Consider the following 22,916-nt stretch of genomic DNA (forward strand, 5'->3'; position numbering starts at 1 on the left):
AATTCCAATGTGCAGAACTGATGACGTTGCGCGTGCTCTTGGGTGGCGAATAGATCTAACCAAGGCTCTCCCCACTGCAGAAAGAGACCTTGCGCTACGTCCGAGTTCAGAAGCCATTCGTGATCCATCATGCACCAGCGGCTGAGTTCGTCCGCCCTGGTGTTCAGAGAACCTGCAAGGTGTTGAACCACCAAGGTAATGCCGTGATGTTCCAGCCATGTCCAGAGGCGCAGAGCCTCCTGACATAGGGTCCACGACCCCACCCCGCCCCGTTTGTTGCAGTACCACATGGCGGTGGTGTTGTCTGTGAACACCTGCACTACATTTCCCCGGACAGAGAGAAGGAATGCTTTCAGTGCAAGTCGGATCGCCCGAAGCGCCAAAAGGTTGATATGGAGCTGGGACTCCGCCGGACACCAGAGGTCTCTGATCTCCGCCTCTCCCAAGTGGCCGCCCCATCCCAGGAGGGACGCATCAGTCACCACTGTGTGCTCCGGTTGGGGAAGGGAGGGGGATCTGCCATTGACCAAATCGCGATTCGTGAGCGACCACTGCAATTGTCGTGCAGTGCCCTCTGAGATCTGGACGTGATCGGACAGGTTGCCCTGATGGCCCACTGGAACTTCAGGTCCCACTGCAGAGCCCGTATATGCCATCTGGCATGTTGCACTAGCAGGATGCAGGAGGCCATTAGGCCCAGGAGCCGGAGGGTCATCCTGACAAACCTGGGATAAAGGCTGAAAGATCGGAATCATAGCCTGAATATCGCGCTTCTCGGGAGAATAAACCCGAAACTGCGTTGAATCCAGAACCGCTCCAATGAAGGGGAGCTTCTGAGAGGGACTCCGGTGCAAATTCGGCACGTTGATGGAGATCCCCAGCAAATGAAGGAGGTCGGCCGTAGTCTGGAGGTGGGAGACGACTGCCTGGGGAGAGTCGTCGAGATAGGGGAAGACTGGAACCCCTGACCTGCGCAATGAGCTGCGACCACCGCCATCACTTTTGTGAACACCCGGGGCACTGGTAAGGCTGAAGGGGAGCACGTCAAACTGAAAATGCTCTTGGCCTACCATGAACCTCAGGTAACTCTGGTGGGCCGGCAGGACGGGGATATGAAAATATGCATCCAGCAAGTCCAACCCTACCATCCAGTCTCCAGGGCCGAGGGCAGTCACCTGAGCCAGAGTCAACATCTTTAACTTCTCCTTCGGGAAGAAGCGGTTAACATTCTTGATGTCCAAGATGGGGCGCAGACCCCCTTTCTCCTTCTTGGGGACCAGAAAGTAGTGGGAATAACAACCATGTCCTACTTCTGGCCCAGGAACGCGCTCGATGGCCCCCTTGGCCAAGGGGGCCGTGACTTCCTGCTGGAGAAGCGCAAAATGGTCTCCCGACATGCGGTGGAACTGAGGTGGCATGGTTGGAGGGGCAGTCTTCAAGGGGAGGGAGTAGCCCCTTCGGGCGATTTGCAGCACCCCCCTGTCCGAGGTAACGGGACGCCAGCGAGGGAGCGATGGCGAATCCTGCTGCCCACCGGTGTGGGGTGTGCCCCAAAGCTCGGATTAGGAAGGCTTTGAGGCAGATGCTGCAGGAGCGGAGGTGGACTGATACGCACGCTGGCCCTCTGTCTCACCGCGGCTGGAACCACGTCCGCGCTGAGGTTGGTTCTGCGCAGGCTTCTGGCTGAACGAACGTGTCGGGGCGCCCCTTCAGTGGCCACGAAAGGAAGGAAAAGTAGACGTGGCCGGACGCGTGATGGAGAGACCACGGACTTGGCCGTAGCCCGGGAGTCCATAAAATGCTCCAGCGCACTATCTGCCTTATCACCAAACAGGCGAGTACCATCAAAGGGCATTTCCATAAGATAACTTTGAACATTCCCTGAAAACCCCCTGGTCCACAACCAGGCGTGGCGACGGAGGGCCACTGTCGTGGAAATTGCCCCTACCCAGTGAGTCTGCGGTGTCCAGTCCACACCGGATGGCGAACTTTGCAGCATCTTTCCCCTCAGTCACAGCTTGGGAAAGCACCGTCTGAACCTCCTCCGGACACTGAGGCAGCACCTGCGCAACCGTGTGGCACACAGCGTGAAAGTAGCGGCCCAAGAGGCATGCGGTGTTCACCGACCGCAGCCCTAAGCTGACAGATGAAAAGAGTTTCTTACCGAACTGTTCCAGCTTCTTGGATTCCTTATCCGGCGGAGAGGTAGGGAATGCGCTTTGGGAAGTGGAGGCCTGGATGACCAGGCTCTCCGCAGTCGGGTGGGTTGTCAATAAGGCAGGGTCCCCCGCGGCCGGGCAATGACTCCTGACTACGTTTTTATCCACGGGAACCCCCGTGGCTGGTCTAGACCAGGTGCCCAAAAATACATCAGTTAATGCCTCACTGAATGGTAGCAGGGGCTCCATAGAGCTTGCCGCCGGCTGAAGTACTTCAGTGAGGAGATTAGTTTTGAGAGTCACCGTAGGCAGGTTAAGGTCAAGGGCCTCAGCTGCTCCACGGAGCACCAGTGTACGTGGCGCCCTCCTCCATAGCCGCAGCAGGAGGAGAAAGAAAACCAGGTTCAGAGGAGAGGTCAAGGCCACCTGCATCCCCCAACTCTTCTGCCCATTCCTGTTCCGACTCGCACTGCCGTGCGAGAGGGTCCTCAGACCCCTCCCAGTCGCCCCCTTCCTCCACTGCCCGTGGAACAGGCTGTGGCGGTGGGGGAGAGACAGGTAAATATACATGGTTGAACGGCTCTGTCCCAATTAGGGTCCCAACTAGGACAAAAATTGTCTGGCAACCCGGGCAAGGGCGGTGGTGGAACGAACGGAACCCACTGCAGCGCCAGGGCCACTGGCGGAGGACCTTGCGGCGCCAGGGCCGCAGCCATCGGAGGAGGACCTTGCGGCGCTGGGGCCGCAGCCGCCGGAGGAGGACCTTGCGGTGCCGAGGCCGGAGCCACTGGCGGAGGACCTTGGGGCGCCGGCAACAGAACCGGCGGCAAGGGAGGACCCTCAGCTGGGACCGCGGGGCCCGAAGGTGCGCCGGCGGGAGCCCGAGGCGGTCCATGGCAGCAAGAAAATCTTGCACCTGGGTGAGTCGCCGACGGACCCGGATAAGGTGGGTAGGCCGCGGGACTCACAGGCTCCAAAGGAGCTGCGGGGGTGGTACCCCCGGCCACCTCGTCCGCGTCCAGAGACCGACGAGGGGACGTCGGAGAGTGTAAATGCTTCTTTGACTTCTTCTTATGACGTCTCTACCTCGATTCGTCGAGTGTGAGGACTTCGACCCCCGAGGAGCGATGATGATGGATCTGCAGACGGTCCCTCAATCTATCCCTGGACCTCGAACAGCGCAGAGACGATTGCCGGGCCTCCAGCAGCTTACGGGACCGCTCCTGTAAGGCCGGAGCTATGGCCAGACAGTCGGAACATGACCGGGAGTCATGGTCACGCTCCAGACAGTAGAGACAGACGCCATGGGGGTGGGCTACCGACATCGTACGGTGACATGCCCCGCAGGATTTAAACCCAGGCATCCCTATGTGGCACCAAGAGTCAAAGACTCAAAAATTGGAAGACAAACGTCTCAAAAGTTAGTAAAACAGCGACTAGGGTACGTGCTCTAACCGGATCTGCACTTGCTGGCACAGAAAAAGAAAGAAGTGACATCAGGGCACATGGGTGGCGCCTAAGTAGTCTCTGTGACGTCATCTCGGCGCATACGACGCCAGTGACGGACGACGCCACCTTCCGACGCCACCTTCTGATGTGCAGGAGTACTGCGGACGAAAAACTTTCCGGATCGAGTCGGACGCCTGGGGATATTCTAAGGTAAAGAATCTATCACTAACGTGTCTCTTTCAGATACGGGCATGGTAGCTGAACGGACTGTTCTTCCTAACTTAGCTGACAGAATGTCATACTTTTAATAATCATGAGTGATGAGTATTATAGAAACAATTACTAACACAGCAGTTGTGATAGGAAACACAATTTCCTCTAAAGCAATGAGAAAACCAAACTGCAATGAAGCAGTGACTACAAAGCAGACGTAATAGGAGGGCTCGGAGGAAAGAAACCCTCATTTGGAGACGCTGCACCAGGAACCACATCTAACACACTAGAGGAAATAAAACTAGCATCCAGTTATAATCTTAATGTTTTGGAAACACTGGGTCGCCTTACTGAACCACCCGCAACTCCCTCAGTGATCCATCGGGCCACACACAGATGCTAGGTTTCTTTTCTGGACAATAATTGAGTGTAAGGCCATTTAAAGGGTAATACAAGGAGCGGTGGAGAAAAGAGCAACAAACACAACAGTGACCCTAGTAATCCCTCAAAGAGCTAAGGCAGGCTCAGGCCACAATTTACTGTATCAGGAAGTAAACAGGCAAAGGTGGTCAATTACTGTAATATTCCCAAAGAGGTGAGTGTACAGGGGACAGCATGACCAATAGAATCAAGAGTGAACATATCAATAAAAATAAGATGAGGAAAGAGCTTAATATGGAAACAAAAAAAAGCAAATACATGAAGTCTGATTTGCATAGAGCCATACGATGAAAAACTTGACAAACCTGAAGAAAGAGGAGAGGTGGCACCAGGACAGGAAGAGCGTCAGTAGCGAACAAAGAGTATACGGGCAGGAGAGAATGAAGAGCGTGACAGAGGAGAGATCGGGCAGAAGAGTCCTGACATATTTAGGAATGGAGGAGAAGAGGTCCGGTTATAGTGATCAACGAAAAGAAAGAGAAACAGAGCAGTAGAGAGAGTCTGAGTGCAACACAGATCACGCGTGTGAGACAGAGATGACACGAAACCAACAAAGAGTAATCATTCCGTCAAGGGTGGGGGAATAGAGGCGAAGGATACATATTTCAGATGCAACTATTAGCAGGGACGTTAGACAGATACTGATTCAATGTAATTAAAAAACAGAATAAGAGGCATAATACGTTTAGTTGTAGTAGGAACCAAAGTCCCGGGCAGGGAGTAAAAGGAACAGGAGAAAGAAATAGATATCAAAAAACTAAAATAAGTGGAAAGGGTGAAAAGAAAGGGAAGAAATGAAAGAACAGTGAGAAAATGCAGCTCTACTGTGGTGAAAGGAACAGGAAGCATGGGCAGAAGAAAGAACACATGTCTTACATGTAAATACAGTTCACCAACTTTCATATCTTTAATACACAGACAGGCCTGAATATGCCCCGTTATCAAGTTAGGAATGCTCAGCAGTATATGTGAATACAACAGTGTCCCCATGCTCATTAAAACAGTGAAAACAGCTTCATACGGGGTATTCAACTTTTTTATGTGACCTGAACTCTAGCCAATAAGGTGAACAGACACACCGTTTCAACTCCCCACATATGTTGAGCTGCTCAGATTGTCATATCAGTCAATCAGAAGTACAGTATAGGCCTCACCTGGAGGGTGGGCATGTTGCATTTGATCTATGAATGAAAGTTGGCAAACTTAAATTATACTCAAGTGCCATTTTCATCTCTAACTTTGGATCTTTCATAGATTCACTCGACTGAACAGTGATACAGGCATAATATGCACAAGTATGAGGTGGTCACGAGGCTCACCTTAGTTAATAAGACTGCACAATGTCACTTGTACCGCTGCCGTCTCCAAGGTCTTCTGTATGTCAAGGGAGTAATGCTTTGTGAAAGTGTGCGTCGAAGCCTACATTACTGTTCAGAAGATGTCTGCAATTGGCACTTCCAAACAGAGCGCAGCTTAGGCGGTATACTTCTCGTTGAGTGAGCATGAACATTGCTTCTGAGAGGTCTGCTAACTGTCCTGTAGCTGAAATACAATGGGCTAGCTCTCCTTTGACAAGCAGAGACTTTGTAGGTGTTGCCAAATGCAACTAAGAGTTGGTTCGATTTCCTGAATGACGTGTGTTTACGTTCGATGTCTAAAGATCGCTGGATCCAGTCAGCCAGAGTGGTTGGCTCGGGGAAGAAAGTCAGAAGATGGATCTTTTGGTTCGAATGATAGGATAAAGCCAGCTTACGGACTGGTTGTAAGAAAGTCTCTACACTTCTCAAACTTCAACTATGGAGGCTGAATGAATACGGTTGAATTTCTCAAGTTCTTCTGGATGACAGCATTTGAATAGAAGATTTGCGAATAGGTGTGAGAAGTTGGCCTGGTATATGATGTCCACTATTCTAGTGGGCACCTTGCACCAGTCCAAACGATTCTTATTGAAGGTAGGTTGTAAAGTCAACCTTATAGACAAGCTATCCGAGTGGTAGATGTGGAGAGCAGCCTTCAGGCTAAGACTTAGAGGCGAGTTAAGCAAGTTGATTTACCAATTATAATCTCTTGAATGATCAAATGAAAGCACACCACACAAGGTTTATATCAAATATATATGTATTTATTTTAAACACAACCTCTCTGGTCTCTTTATGACGTCAGAGGTAAAAGTACAATACAAGGAACTTAATTAGATATACGATAAGTTGCACAGTATACGTTATGGCCTAGGGGCCTCACAAACTATATACTAAAATAGTGGTATAAGAACCACATGTTAGTTAGAAAGCAGGCCTGAGGCATCGCTGGGGCTGCCTAGAACCACCCAAGGTTAGGATGTAGGAGGCCCACGGGAGACGCGTGCAGTGTCAACGCAGCCGCGGATCACCATTGACTTTCTATGAAGAACAAACAAGTTACAATTGTAAAGATTAAGGACACTTCTAGGTTAACTACGATGGAACCCTTTTAGACCAGAACACTTCGAGAGTCAAGACCCATGGGAGCACCGGAGTACTCGTGTTACCTCACCCAGGGAAGCCGGGTGCATAGGTGTCTTTTGGTGTCAGGTTTCGTCGTCGATTCCAATGGAGAGCTGCGAAGAAGTGCTGCAGACGACCAGAGGAAAAGTGTCCGGGTGGATCGGAGATCTGAAGAACCTGAAAGCAGAGGGGACAGAGTCTGGGTCTCTAGCCAGTGACCAGGATGGCGATGGGAAGATGCAAGCCAATGTCTTGGTGCTTTAAGGTGAAAGAGATGAAGCTTGTCTCTTCAGCGGAGGTGTCGACGATGGCCAGGCGCTGGATTCGAGCTGCCCACGAAGGATCTAGTTGACTGCGGTGTCGCAATCCGGATTGGACCCAACAAGCCTTGGCAAACGCAATCCAAGCAGGATGTTGAGATTGGCTTCGGTGCAGACCAGCAAGGTCTGGGGGACTTCACCTTTGGAGAGAAGTGAGAGCACGTCTGGATCAACCAGGAAAGATCACGAAATCAAAGATGGCCCTTCGTGGGGGCTCACTAGCCAACGGACTAGGAACCGCGAAGGGGCCTCGAGCTGAAATGCACAAAGCGGGCCCAAAGGACACTCATGGAGTGTAGGGCTCTGAGTTTCGGTGCAAAAGGTTCTCGGAGCCGGGGCTTCAAATACCCCAATGCACAACTTCGGGATACCTCGGGAAGTAGATGCAGTTGCAAAAGTGCAGGATGTCCAGGAGTTCCGGTCCCACGTCTCTCATGTCCGCTACGGGTCTCAGCTGCGCTGGGAGCTCGGGTCAGCGTCAGAGATGTCTGGAAGTCCGTGTCCCGTGTCGCAGATTCTTTGGGATCCGGCGGGAGCTTTGAAAATGCAGACCGGCATAGATGCAGTTGGTGCCTGTTTGAACAGGGTGGTCAAGACCAGGGAGATTTCTTCCGTCTTCCAGTCGATATGGAAAGTCGAAGGTCCAAGATATATGTTGCAGAGTTTTGTCCAGGGTATTCTAAAGTCCTAGGGACTGGGATCCTATTCTTATAGCAAGTTTAGGGGTTGGACTAACTCTAGGGTCCCACCTATGGGAGGACCTGGGGAGGGGGCGGTTACACCCCGTCCCCTTTGTCCAGTTGTGCGCCAGAGCTGGGGCTGAGTGCCCCAGCAACCGGTTTGAACTGGGAAATGCACGGAGCACCTAGTGTGCCCCAGGCAGTGTCTGAAAAGCATTCACTGAATGCAACCCACCCTGCCCCAATACACTAAAGCCTGTCTGGGGAGGTGCCAGCACCTCCCTGGACAGGAAACCTATTGTTCAGGCCTCCCCTGTCGGAGTTTCATCCAGCAGCAGGAGGGCAAACTCGTGTCTGTGGCAGCAGCATCCATTTTGTGATGCTGGGGCTCTGTTTAACTTTAACCTGGTTTACCAGTAACTACATGTCTTCTCCCTCTAGAAGGGTGGAGTGCTACCCCCGCTGCCAGAATTGGCTGGGGGGGGGGGGGGTGGGGGGAGGGGTAGTATTCCAAAGTGTTTGACACCTTACACGCCATGTTTTGATAAAGCCAAACCAAAGTTAGCATTAACCGCGAGGATTATAATGCATTTAAGAGTATATGGTATGGCTTTATCATAGAACAGCTATAAGGAGATGGTTCCGAAAGCTGCAGAGGGGCTCAGCTCATGCTAGGGCACCCTCTCACATAAAACCAAACCAAGCAATGCCTCCAGGATTGTGAAGCCCTGTCATAAGATAGAGATAGAGATAGAGATCAATATATATAGGTATACTATATCTAAGTAAGGGGTGATTACACCACCTTACCCAGGCTGCAGGTGCAGACCTGTGGTGTCAGTTCGGAAGGCCAGCCAGGGGTGGCATAAAACAAACTGCAGCCCCTGGTAGGCCCTGGGTGCAACTATGCCCTGGGTACCTAGGGTACACTATACAGGGGCTCACAAGGGTGACCCAGTAACCAATCTGGTGTGTACATAAAGTACATGGTATCAATTTAGAGGGAGAACAGCTGGGCTGTGGTCCTGATTAGCAGGGCCACAGCCACACTAAAGTCGAAAAACCAGAGAATCACAGCAAAAAGTGGGGGTAACAATAGGAAGCAGATCCTACTCTCCTACTATGGGCACTAATAGACTACTCACGAAGGCCCTCGTACTGTATTTCGCTCCTAAACGGGTGATTGCTGAGGGGCAAGACGGAAAGTCTGAAACAGCCTTCAAATTATTTAACCACGCTATCAGAAAAAAAAAGATGGAGTGAGTGAGTTGTAAGGTACTTCAAAAGTCCGCTAAATGTACAAAGAAGGCTGCATACCTCAAGTCTGGACTCTCTCGGTGTAACAGAGCATAATGTCATGTGGGTGTGTGGCCAAAGTTATGATTCGCTGCCCAAATACCGAATCTCTTCCATTTCAATATGTTTCTAGAGTAGAGGCCGCTCTTGCTACTTTCAGAATGTTCTGTCAATCGCTTTGACTGTTTAGAAATCCAATCTATAAGTCTGTATTCCACATTAATTATCCTCTTTAGTGCTGAGGGTGGGATGTTCACGTCCTCAGCACTACCTGCAGAGTGTGGAGGGTGTGACCATCACGTCCACCACAAATGTTCAGCGATCCCTCTGGTACTCGCGCACAAGTGTGTTTAACTTTTAAACTTTTATAGCGCCCAGGAACAGCTCAGTAACAGCTTGCTCAGCAGTTTTTTTGTGAATGACTATCAGTGTGCCAAGCACGCAGAGGTAATCACTCTTAAAAGTGAAAGTACATGTAGCCATTAAGGGTCCTTCTCCCGTCTTGGAACTTGGGGATACAGCTCAGTCTCCCAAGCACTGATCGTCATGGGAGAGTTACTGTCCGAACAGGAGGACTCCGCCCCTGCCAATGGTTATTCCCCCGACTGGGTTCCTCCTCACCCCAGGAGTCTCCCACTGTGCCACAAAGAAGCTTGGACAGGAGTTGAGCAGTCCAGCAGGCATGGCCAATTGCCTCCCTCAGATTTGAATTCTTTCTTTCAGAAAGCTGAAGGGCAGTTACCACCCTGGCATGGCCATCATGGTGCTATGACAATCATCCTGGCTCTGGAGCAGGTCAGCTTGATGATTACGGATAGGCTCAAGGTTACTGGAGGAAATATGTACAAACAATTCCACGATCATTCATCAAACAGCAATCCCCTTTTGTCCCTGGTTGGTATAACTTGGAGGCAAAGTCTGGGCATTTCCTGTTTTCTGGGTTTGCTAAATGATCGAGTTGCGGATAACCTCAAAAACGGAGGAGGTCACGCAGCACTTCATCATTTCTAACTCACTTATGAGTGTACTGAAAATTCTAGGTGAGCGAATCGGTTTCTGAATTTTGTACAACTGGAAGGTGAACTGATCTAATTTCTATCTAAATGACTCGGACCCATTTCCAAATTGCCTCTGCTTTGAGAGATAGCAACCTGAAATTGTAAAAAATTGCTTTATTTTCAATTAAAAATTGGTATGTATTGTATTACATTTTGTTAAATGCTCAGGTGTCGTCCACGTGGGCAGGAGTAGTCATAGCTTAGGCTCATTCATGGAGAGCCCCCGAAGGAGGGATCTCCACTGATTGACACCAGTGTGAGGGCGTGTGTCTATCAGAGCCGCTGTGAGGATCTGTTTATATAACAGCTGTGACACCAGATAGCTGTGATGCCATGTTCTTATCACAGGACGCTTGTGATGTCACAACTAGTCGACGATACAGAAACGGAAAGTATTTGTTTTAAAGTTACAGGAGTCAATAATTAATCAATATTGAGAACTCCTCCAGATAGTTATTCACAGGGTGGAATAAAGAGATCTCCCCTACTATTAGTAAGCAACTCTCCAACCTCAAATGGCCTCCAGGATGTAAATTTTGAAACATTACGCTTAAAATGTCAAGAACGTTTACAGTGAAAAAACCGGGAGGTAAGACTGGTAAGATATTGAAACGACCCTGTTAAATCCACAGCTACACCAGATACACAGGCCTCACAAAAGTGTGGGTGGAGCATGCGGATTCGCCCAGTATACCTGCGGAGCTGCAAGCTGCGGTGAAGACCGGCTCTTCGGGATCTGCTCATCCTCCAAATGCAATCTTAATTCTGAGCATGAACTGTGGGAAGAAGCTCTCGTGGACCGAGGAGCTGAAAAAAAAGTGTTAAAGGTAAATTTTTATAACTCTTCTGTTATAGACAAGGAGAAAGCTTCAAGATAAGAGCATCGCAGGAATGTGAGCACCAATGTGTACATGAATCGCCTACTTCCCTGTAACTAGACACCTCAGAGACATCGACTTTATGGAGGATTCCCCTCTATGAATCCTCCGCTCTTCTGCGTGAATACACTGCCAAGCAGAAAGACTACATTCAGGCCTGTGCCAGAGGCAAGATGTTGAGGCACACGACATGTTGGGTAGCAGAGACTGTGGCATTGATACCGTTTCAGAGTCAACCTTACTTTGTTTTTTAAAGATTGCAGTGAAAAATAAGCAAAATTGTACTTTACATTCCGTCCTGCTCACTGCTGTTGAATGGCAATAACGGTCTCATCTGTTTTAACAATATTCAATAATATTTTTGTTAAAACAAAACTTGATCCATAACCATGAATTAAATGTTAAGATAAAATACCTAATAAGCCCGACTATATTTGTGAATTCATCAGAGGTGCCTCATCCTGACATATAAGCACCACGAATGCTGGGAGGAATGCCCCTTGGTCCTTTGCACACCCTTCTCCGTACACTTTGTTCTCATCTGTGCTTCTAATGCCCCTTGGTCCTTTGTACACCCTTCTCCGTACACTTTGTTCTCATCTGTGCTTCTAATGCCCCGTGGTCCTTTGTACACCCTTCTCCGTGTATTCTGGTCTCATCTGTGCTTCTAATGCCCCTTGGTCCTTTGTACACCCTTCTCCGTGCGTTCTGGTCTCATCTGTGCTTCTAATGCCCCTTGGTCCTTTGTACACCCTTCTCCGTGTATTCTGGTCTCATCTGTGCTTCTAATGCCCCTTGGTCCTTTGTACGCCCTTCTCCGTGTGTTCTGGTCTCATCTGTGCTTCTAATGCCCCTTGGTCCTTTGCACACCCTTCTCCGTGCGTTCTGGTCTCATCTGTGCTTCGAATGCCCCTTGGTCCTTTGTACACACTTCTCCTTGCGTTCTGGTCTCATCTGTGCTTCGAATGCCCCTTGGTCCTTTGTACACCCTTCTCCATGCACTTTGCTCTCATCTGTGCTTCTAATACCCCTTGGTCCTTTGCACACCCTTCTCCGTGCACTTTGCTCTCATCTGTGCTTCTAATGCCCCTTGGTCCTTTGCACACCCTTCTCCATGCACTTTGCTCTCCTCTGTGCTTCTAATGCCCCTTGGTCCTTTGAACACTCTTCTCCGTGCGTTCTGGTCTCATCTGTGCTTCTAATACCCATTGGTCCTTTGTGCACCCTTCTCCATGCACTTTGCTCTCATCTGTGCTTCGAATGCCCCTTGGTTCTTTGTACACACTTCTCCGTGCGTTCTGGTCTCATCTGTGCTTCGAATGCCCCTTGGTCCTTTGTACACCCTTCTCCATGCACTTTGCTCTCATCTGTGCTTCGAATGCCGCTTGGTCCTTTGTACACCCTTCTCCATGCACTTTGCTCTCATCTGTGCTTCTAATGCCCCTTGGTCCTTTGCACACCCTTCTCCATGCACTTTGCTCTCATCTGTGCTTCTAATGCCCCTTGGTCCTTTGCACACCCATCTCCATGCGTTCTGGTCTCATCTGTGCTTCTAATACCCCTTGGTCCTTTGCACACCCTTCTCAGTGCGCTCTGCTCTCATCTGTGCTTCTAATGCCCCTTGGTCCTCTGTACACCCTTCTCCATGCACTTTGCTCTCATCTGTGCTTCTAATGCCCCTTGGTCCTTTGTACACCCTTCTCTGTGCGCTCTGCTCTTATCCATGCTTCTAATGCCCCTTGGTCCTTTGTACACCCTTCTCCGTGCGCTCTGCTCTCATGTGTTCTTCCATTGCCCCTTGGTCCTTTGCACACCCTCCTCCGTGCGCTCTGCTCTTATCCATGCTTCTAATGCCCCTTGGTCCTTTGTACACCCTTCTCCGTGCGCTCTGGTCTCATCTGTGCTTCTAATGCCTCTTGGTCCTTTGTACACCCTTCTCCATGCACTTTGCTCTCATCTGTGCTTCTAATACCCCTTGGTCCTTTGCACACCCTTCTCCGTGCGCTCTGCTCTCATCTGTGCTTCTAATGCCCCTTGGTCCTTCGTACACCCTTCTCTGTGCGTTCTGGTCTCATCTGTGCTTCGAATGCCCCTTGGTCCTTTGTACACACTTCTCCGTGCGTTCTGGTCTCATCTGTGCTTCAAATGCCCCTTGGTCCTTTGTACACCCTTCTCCATGCACTTTGCTCTCAACTGTGCTTCTAATGCCCCTTGGTCCTTTGTACACCCTTCTCCGTGCGCTCTGCTCTTATCCATGCTTCTAATGCCCCTTGGTCCTTTGTACACCCTTCTCCGTGCGCTCTGCTCTCATGTGTTCTTCCAATGCCCCTTGGTCCTTTGCACACCCTTCTCCGTGCGCTCTGCTCTTATCCATGCTTCTAATTCCCCTTGGTCCTTTGTACACCCTTCTCCGTGCGCTCTGGTCTCATCTGTGCTTCTAATGCCCCTTGGTCCTTTGCACACCCTTCTCCGTGCGCTCTGCTCTTATCCATGCTTCTAATGCCCCTTGGTCCTTTGTACACCCTTCTCCGTGCGCTCTAGTCTCATCTGTTCTTCCAATGCCCCTTGGTCCTTTGCACACCCTTCTCCGTGCGCTCTGCTCTTATCCACGCTTCTAATGCCCCTTGGTCCTTTGTACACCCTTCCCCGTGTGTTCTGGTCTCATCTGTGCTTCTAATGCCCCTTGGTCCTTTGCACACCCTTCTCCGTGCGCTCTGCTCTTATCCATGCTTCTAATGCCCCTTGGTCCTTTGTACACCCTTCTCCGTGCGCTCTGCTCTCATGTGTTCTTCCAATGCCCCTTGGTCCTTTGCACACCTTTCTCCGTGCGCTCTGCTCTTATCCATGCTTCTAATGCCCCTTGGTCCTTTGTACACCCTTCTCCGTGCGCTCTGGTCTCATCGGTGCTTCTAATGCCCCTTGGTCCTTTGCACACCCTTCTCTGTGCGCTCTGCTCTTATCCATGCTTCTAATGCCCCTTGGTCCTTTGTACACCCTTCTCCGTGCGCTCTGCTCTTATCCATGCTTCTAATGCCCCTTGGTCCTTTGTACACCCTTCTCCGTGCGCTCTGGTCTCATCTGTGCTTCTAATGCCCCTTGGTCCTTTGCACACCCTTCTCCGTGCGCTCTGCTCTTATCCATGCTTCTAATGCCCCTTGGTCCTTTGTACACCCTTCTCCGTGCGCTCTAGTCTCATCTGTTCTTCCAATGCCCCTTGGTCCTTTGCACACCCTTCTCCGTGCGCTCTGCTCTTATCCATGCTTCTAATGCCCCTTGGTCCTTTGTACACCCTTCCCCGTGCGTTCTGGTCTCATCTGTGCTTCTAATGCCCCTTGGTCCTTTGTGCACCCTTCTCCGTGCGTTCTGGTCTCATCTGTGCTTCTAATGCCCCATGGTCCTTTGTACACCCTTCTCCGTGCGCTCTGCTCTCATGTGTTCTTCTAATACCCCTTAGTCCTTTGTACACCCTTCTCCATGCGCTGTGCTCTCATCTGTTCTTCTAATGCCCCTTGGTCCTTTGTACACCCTTCTCCGTGCGCTCTGCTCTCATGTGTGCTTCTAATGCCCTTTGACTCTTGGTCTCAAGGATCCCTGTGCTCCCAGACACCAAGAGGTGTCCTTTATGCCCTGTACTCTGTGAAGCTTTTTGGTTCTTGTTACCCTTCGTCTGTGCTAGGACATTCATCCTGAAATCCCTCCTCCAGTTTCTTCATGATATTCCTTCTCCTCTGTCTTCTCCGATTCCCCTTGGGTGTTGGATCTTCCCCTCTCATATGCTTTTTAATGCCCCTTGGGTCTTTACATTTTCCTCTCGCCTGTGCTATTCGATTGCTCATGTACCCTGGTTTTCCCTCCCTCAAATGCTATGTTATTCCAATTGGTTCTTGATATGACCCTTCCCCCCACAGCTTATACTTCCAGATATCATTTGGTTCATTGATCGCTTTGCCTGCTTAAAATAATTGTGCCTGATTGTGCCGGTGCCACTGCCCATTTCATAGCGATTATTAAGGTTGTGCCCCAATCTCGTCCTGTTTCGCTTTTGGTTTTGCTGCCATTTTGTTGTTTGTTGTTGTGCCTCCCAGCCCGGCTCTCCACCCCGCTCCCGCCTCCCAGCTGCTCCTCCCTCGCTCCGCCCCCCCTCCACTACCCTCTTATGTCGGAGCATCATACGCACAGCGTTCACGCGCAGCGGACGCACCCCATGCGCGCCGAAGGTGCGCCAAAGGTAAGCCCGTCTACGCCCGTCCGCGCCTGGACCGCGCCCAGCGCCAAACCCCCTGGCCCCCGCAAAACCTACTCCACCCGCATAACGTACGACACCGCAACCCTCTCAGCACTCAACTTCGGCCGTCTCCCAGACTGCTACCAAGCCGCCCCAGGACACACCCATGGACCCTTCTCCTGCCACTCGTGCAAGTTCGACTGCATCAAGACCCACACCAAATCCACAAACTCCAAACAGAGCTCCGTAACTAACCACCTGAAGTGTATCCTGCTCAATACCCGCTCGGTTCACAAACACGCAACTGAACTATGGAACCTACTAGACACCACGTCGCCTTTCTTACAGAAACCTGGATGAACGCCTCATCAGCACCCGACATCGCCATAGCCATCCCAGACGGCTACAAGATCATCGGAAAGGACCGCATCAACCAAACAGGAGGAGGCATCGCCATCGTCCATAAGAACACCATCCGTATCTCGACCAGTTCAGACGATAGCCTCTCAGCTGCCGAACACCTTCACTTCCAGATCCACACCGACCCCAAGACCACACTCAGAGGCACCCTCATCTACAGGCCACCAGGACCCCGCACACAATTCAGCGAAGACATCACTGACTTCATCAGCCCACACGCCCTCCCATCCGAGGACTACATTCTACTGGGAGACCTCAACTTCCACCTGGAAAAGGACAACGACAGCAACACCACCACCCTTCTGGACAACCTCGCCAATCTCGGACTCAAACAACTTGTAGACACCCCCACCCACTATGCCGGGCACACGCTCGACCCAATCTTCTCCTCCAGCAAGCACATCTCCTTCAACCACGCCACAGAACTCCATTGGACAGACCACAGATGCGTTCACTTCAACTACAAAAAGACCACGACCCACAACAACCCACAACCAATTCCCCGCAGAAACTGGAACAAAATTACCACCGACCAGCTCTTCACATCGCTTCACCAAAACCCTCCTGCCAAATCATTGGACCCAAACCAAGCAGCCACCAACCTCACACAATGGATCACCCACAGCGCTGACGAATTAGCACCCTTGAAAAAACATCACATCAAACAAGGTAGCAAAAAAGCTCCCTGGTTCAATGATGACCTTAAGAAATCCAAGAAGATCTGTCGCACCCTCGAGAAAACCTGGCGAAAAAACCCAACCACTGACAACTTGCCCTCCTTCAAGAACGCCACCCGCAAACACCACCAACTGATCAGATCCACCAAGAAATCAGCATTCAAGAATCGACTCGACAACAACGCCCACAACAGCAAGGAACTATTCAACATCGTCAAAGAGTTTACCAACCCCACCGCCGGCACCAACGACATCACTCCCTCTCAAGACCTCTGCGACTCTCTAGCCTCGTTCTTCCACAACAAAATCGCTGACATACATAACAGCTTTGGCGACCAGTCCACCCCACCCACCCACGAACCAAAAACCCCCACCAACAACCTTTGCACCTGGAACCCAATCACCACTGAAGATACCATCCGCTTGATGAACTCCATCCACTCAGGATCGCCAACCGACCCATGTCCCCACCACATTTTCAACAAAGCAGACTCCATTATCGCACCCCATCTCCGAGATGTCATCAACTGCTCCCTCAACTCCGCTACCTTCCCGGAAAGCTGGAAACATGCCAAACTCAGCGCCCTCCTGAAGAAACCCACAGCAGACCCCACTGAACTTAAGAACTACCGCCCCATCTCGCTCCTCCCATTCCCTGCCAAAGTCATTGAGAAAACCGTCAACAGTCAGCTCGCCACCTTCCTCGAATCCAACGGCTCCTCGACCCATTACAGTCCAGCTTCCGAGCCAAATACAGCACCGAGACCGCCCTCATCGCAGCAACTGCCGGCATTCGAACTCTTCTGGACAACGGAGAAACAGCTGCCCTCATCCTACTTGACCTCTCCGCAGCCTTCGACACAGTCTGTCATAGCACCCTTATACAACGCCTAAGCAACGTCGGAATACAAGGAAATGCATTGAACTGGATCATCTCGTTCCTCGCCGGAAGAATCCAGAGAGTCCGCCTCCCTCCTTTCAAATCGGAAGCCACTGAAGTCATCTGCGGTGTTCCACAAGGATGTTCACTCAGTCCCACCCTCTTCAACGTATACATGAGCCCCCTCGCATCCATCGCGCGCCAACACAACCTCAACATCATCTCCTACGCAGACGACACCCAACTGATCCTCTCCCTCACCAAAGACCCAAACACCGCCAAAACCAACCTACACGATGGGATGAAAGAAGTGGCCGAGTGGATGAAGAACAGCCATTTAAAACTGAACTCGGACAAAACGGAAGTCCTCATCTTAGGATCATCCCCCTCCGCTTGGGACGACTCATGGTGGCCACCGGCCCTGGGAAACGCACCCAAACCAGCGGACCACGCACGTAACCTTGGCTTCATCCTGGACTCCTCCCTCTCCATGACCAGACAAGTCAACGCCGTCTCATCATCATGCTTCAACATCCTACGTATGCTCAAAAAAATCTTCTGTTGGATCCCCACCGAAACAAGAAAGACGGTCACCCATGCACTGGTTACAAGCCGACTGGACTACGGAAACACCCTTTACGCCGGAACCACAGCCATACTACAGAAAAAACTCCAACGCATCCAGAACGCCTCAGCCAGACTCATACTAGACATCCCCCGCCAAGCTCACATTTCCGGTCACCTGAAAGACCTCCACTGGCTCCCCGTCAACAAGAGAATAACGTTCCGTCTCCTCACCCACGCACACAAAGCCCTTTACGACCTAGGACCCGAATACCTCAACACGCGCCTAACCTTTTACACCCCCACCCGCCAACTACGATCGTCCAATCAAGCCCTCGCCACGATTCCTCGCATCCAAAGATCCAACATGGGGGGAAGATCCTTCTCCTACTTAGCGGCCAAAACCTGAAATTCTCTCCCCACCCACCTCCGACTTACACAGAACCACCTCTCCTTCAGAAAACAACTAAAAACGTGGATATTCGATAAGTAACGTACCCCCCCATCCCTCAAGCGCCTTGAGACCCTCTGGGTGAGTAGTGCGCTATACAAATTTTGACTTGACTTGACTCCTCGTTGGGATTTCTCCCTTCCCTAGGCTCTTAGAAGCCACGTCTGCCAAACTGCTACTAACTGCAAAGGCGACAAATGGTTAGTTCTTATCCCTTGGGCAAATCTGGTCACAAACACGGCATGAAGTTTATCTCCAAGGACAAACAACTTTTCTTGACGAGACGCAAAATATAAAGAAGGTCTAAAGAGAATAAGAAGAAGTAGCAGTCACTTTGCTGGGAGTTTACAAAACCAATTTAGAAATAGGGTCATATTTATGAAACCACATCAGAACCAGGTGGTTATATGTGAAGGGCGGCTTATAATGTTGCTTCACTAACAGGCGGACACCACGGATGGCCGGCAAAGTAGAGTGGGAGCTGTAAGAACATGCAGAGGGTGTGTGAAAGGGGAGTCACTTTGGGAGTCAGTCAAAGCCTGCAGGGGGTGGACCTGAAGCACCATGCTAAGGAGGTGGAGCCTGAAGCAGAGAACTAATGAGGCAGCAGAGCTGGAGGCCAAATGGAAGGGTTTGCTGTCACTCTGAACAGCTGAGCTCCTCTGAAGGCCAGAATTGGCCTCAAAACTATTACATACGGATGCCACTCAAATAAATGCGGGCACCTTCACTAACCACACCTTCCTTTGGTAAAAGCAGATCATATTGCCCGCTGTGCATTGTGGCAGTACACTATCTAATTTACATACGCAATACTATCTAATTTAGAAACTCAATATGAGTATACAAGATGCGAGGACCCCAGTGCTGCGCTTGCCACATGGTGCGCTACCAGCTGCCAATGAAGTGGAGCTTGGTCTGAATTCACTGATAATGAACTGAGTCATTAATTATGCTTTTACTTTAAACTAATCCAAGAAAAATCTGAATCGATTGAAAGACTCCGTATGGAAGAATTATTGCCTAGCACATCTCCTGGGTACAAAGAATATTGGAGAGATGAAACCCACATTTCACTCATTGTCACATATGAAAAAATGCTGAAATGTATGAAGTCGATTTATCAATGAGCAAAGAGGAGATTAAGGAACAGGAGCATGTGGCCGACCTGGGAAATAAAACTTTAACTTTAATGCCGAGTGGGTCACCACAGTCCTTAGATTTATCCGCAAACCTACCCACCAACAGCTTTAGTTGAAAATGCGATTGGGCTTGGCAGTGAATAAAGTTCAAGTGGCAGTCGGGAAGCCAGGGGGTTAAATTGTTTTCACGTATACTAAACAGCAAATATCACTTGAAACATTTTAATTGATTGTGTTAATATGATAAAATCAATGCCAATGTTCATAATGATATATGAGCAAAATTGCATCACTATTAACAAATTCGTCCGTCACGAACTCTCCATCAACCCGACTCAGAAATAGGTGGTCAGGCAGACTCTGCGACCTAGGCCTGAGGTTACATACACATTGACAGGTCACAATTGGGGTGGCAGGTAGCCGGAAAGTTCATGAACAGGAAACTCGGGTCAATTCCAAGATAAGCGCAGTGATACTACAATGGTCTAGAGAGACTGGCCCAAATAAAGCACACATGGGCGAAGAGGTGCAAGCCTTCCCAAAACATCATAAAGTCAGATGCCACAAAGTTAGGAACACATAGCCAATCAGGACACAGCACACACAGTACATGCGGTGATCACGCACCCCTCATGCCGGACATCTGGACACACAACCCACTGGCCCCCATTGTGTCCAAGCAAGATTTAGGCCCACCTGCATTTCTTATCAGGGGCCTTATTTATGGCTACACAGACAAGGCCCGTATTCTTTTACCAAAAAAGGTTCCTCTGAAGCACTTTTATGGCACCCAAAAACTGTATAAAGAATTGTTCGATTTGATTGTACTTTGAGGCAGTCCTCAGACCCGCTTTTATAACTGTGTTTATGGCCAAAGTGCTTAATTTACGCTAACTGTTCCTGCTTTGCCAAACGCCTCTTGTCTTTTGTTTTTTCAAGGGAAATTCATATTCGGGCAACATTTTGGTGAATCAACCAGGACAGATTGGTACCTAGGACCCTAAGTTGTCATAAAACATACCAGAAGGAAGTATTTCTTCTTGTGAAATTCTGAGACGTCGCCTTTCTCTGGCAGACAGGGGACGGTCCTGTAAAAAAAAAAAAATGAAACGTCAAGTTTGAATATTTTACTCGTCAAAAAACAATGCAGACGGTGAACGTATAGGGAGTTGCATGAATAGATGCCCTGTAAAAATCTCTATTTCTGTTCCCTTTTTACCAACAGGCATTTCTTGCAAGCCACAAAAGTACAATTGCCTGCATCCAAACATGGACGCACTCCCAAGCGGCAGAAAGTGCATTATCAAGATCCAGTCACGTGAGGAATATCAGGGCAGTTCATGTTCCTCTGTTAACATGGCAGTGCTGGTTTGGAGACTGAGAACCAGCCATTTGATATGCATGTTGATTTGTTTTTCTGCTCTCAGATAATTTCACATTGAGAGACATCTGTCCATGTGTTTTTGCTTTTCCTCTTTTTACAACTTTATTTTCTGATCATGCATCTTGCTATCAATATTCTGGCGTCATAGAAGTTATAAAAAACTGGAGCCATCTTGAGTGTAGAGAAGCATCTTAGTTACAGGAAGGTACAGAGTGTGAAGACAACTGATGTGAGAAACCAAGAAGCAGAATCCTGGTTTTACCAGTGAAAAGAAAATGTTCTCTTAGATCAGGGTTTTCCAAAGTCATACCTGGGGGGCGGATCCTTTCCAGGTTTAAGATAACTACATTTATCTAAATGGGGATATGCTAAATATCTGGCTTGGATCCGGCCCTCCAGGACCAACTTTGGAGAACTCTGCCTTAGATAAAAACGCAAAACTGTGACTGTTTAAACCGGTTCATTAAGTGTGGTGAAGAACATTCAAATGGTTTCAAGCAGAGTGGATTGACCCTGAACGTCTCTTCTCTTCTGCGATCAGAAACGAACCTATATGTGCGACAGCTCTTGAGTAGATGTAGGAGAACGTCCTGAAATATGGGGCCTCGATGAACATTCCCAGTAGATTCAAGACATTCGACCACCAGCTCCTACTGCCCGGACTGTTTCAATACATTTCATGAGTAGTGTTTGCTGCTGCAGGTTTGCTATCGTGCAGCACTGAAAAGAACAGCGGCTGCTAGTTCTTCCTGGAATGTGACTCAAATTGTCGACCTCAGAGTAAATTACAACCTTTATCACTGGACCCTTGGTTATGCTCCCACCTGTGTGGAGATCTTTCTCAAGTTTGGGGAAATTGAAAAGTCTTGGCGTGATTTTGATAAGATCCTCTTGCCGATTCCCTTCTGATGAATGGAGTGGTATAGACAATCCAGCTGTCATGCCTAGGGCAGAGCATCCGCCGAAGTAGACAACACCTGGCTGCACCAATGCAGAGCCTGATGTATAGAGCTTTCTGGTGGTACAAACACCATGTTAAGGCTGTTGACAGCTCTAGGTGAAGGTACTCATGTTTGTGATGCCTCAGCAGGTGTCTGCTGGTGGACAACATACTCTTCTAACGTTTAAGCCTGGTATTTAGGGGAATTCCAGAAGTGGTGCTTAGGTACAGAACTGTGTGTTATGGAACACAAATCCTCAGCCAAGAAAGGGAACTTTCCAACGAATGCCCTGACCCGAGGTGTAAGGGGATCAAAGAACTGGAACAGCTCCCAATGGGAAGCCAAGGATATCCTGCGGGTCTATATCGCCAAAACATGGAGCAGCGACTACCCCCACACACACACAAGCAGTTATCCGCACGTGGCGAGGGGCCACTAAATCCCTTGGATGGGCATATAAGGAAAGGATCCCACTGTGGCATAATGATCTATTAAAGGAAGTGGGGAATTTGCAGGGGTTTAATAAATGTGGCTTCTGGGTATAGACCACCTCGGGGACATCTGGAGGTGTCAAGCCATAATCTCTTTTAGTGACCTACTAGTAGAATTCCAGATGACTGACTTAGACCCATATCCTGGAGGGGGAACAGCTGCCGGAATACACTCCCTTGGGGGACAGGCTCTTGTTGGACTCAATCGTATACAAGGTCACCTCCATAATAAATTATGAATAACGCACCAGACCCACTGAGGGCCTTGCGGGAGGTAGAGGAAACGGACGTAGGGATATTGGAAGATGATGATTGGGAGGAAGCGAATCAAAGTCCTACAGAGATACCAATCCGGGCCCGCTTTAGTGTTATACAGCTCCGTATCCTCCATAGATTCTACTCCTTCGTAGTGCTCATGCATAGGTTGGAATGCTGCAACACAGACCACTGTGCCAGGGGCTGTCAGTATTGGTTCCTTCTTCCACATCTTATGGGCCTGTCCTGAAATCCAACAATACTGGAGGGGGTAAAAGAACATGTCTGAAGTGATGGGCCAGCCTCTACCAATGGACGCCAGGTGGCATGTGCTGTGTGCGACAGGAGAGGAGAATTGGCTGAAGTACCACAGAATATGGCTGATGGTGGCAAAAAGGAATATTACCAGGGCCTGGGGCACGAGTCTTTCTCCGAGGGTGGTAAACTCAGTGGCGGCCGCCACTAACAAAGGGTGGGGGAAGCACAAGTGGGGATGGGGGAGAGATCGC

At 49.8% G+C, this 22,916-nt stretch overlaps 1 protein-coding gene across 2 annotated transcripts in view; it reads right to left on the reverse strand.

Annotated features, from left to right (window-relative positions):
- NEK4 (NIMA related kinase 4) overlaps positions 1-22,916 on the reverse strand; it is a 178,249-nt gene that overhangs the window by 56,361 nt on the left and 98,972 nt on the right. For both annotated transcript variants that reach the window (XM_078661914.1, XM_078661915.1), the window contains exons 11-12: positions 20,358-20,424; positions 10,794-10,906 (exon numbers count right to left, since the gene is read on the reverse strand). In XM_078661914.1, coding sequence (XP_078518040.1) covers positions 10,794-10,906; positions 20,358-20,424 — 180 coding nt within the window. The remainder of the gene's footprint in view (positions 1-10,793; positions 10,907-20,357; positions 20,425-22,916) is intronic.

Source organism: Lissotriton helveticus, chromosome 9 (assembly GCF_964261635.1).
Source record: "Lissotriton helveticus chromosome 9, aLisHel1.1, whole genome shotgun sequence".
Lineage (NCBI taxonomy): Eukaryota > Metazoa > Chordata > Amphibia > Caudata > Salamandridae > Lissotriton > Lissotriton helveticus.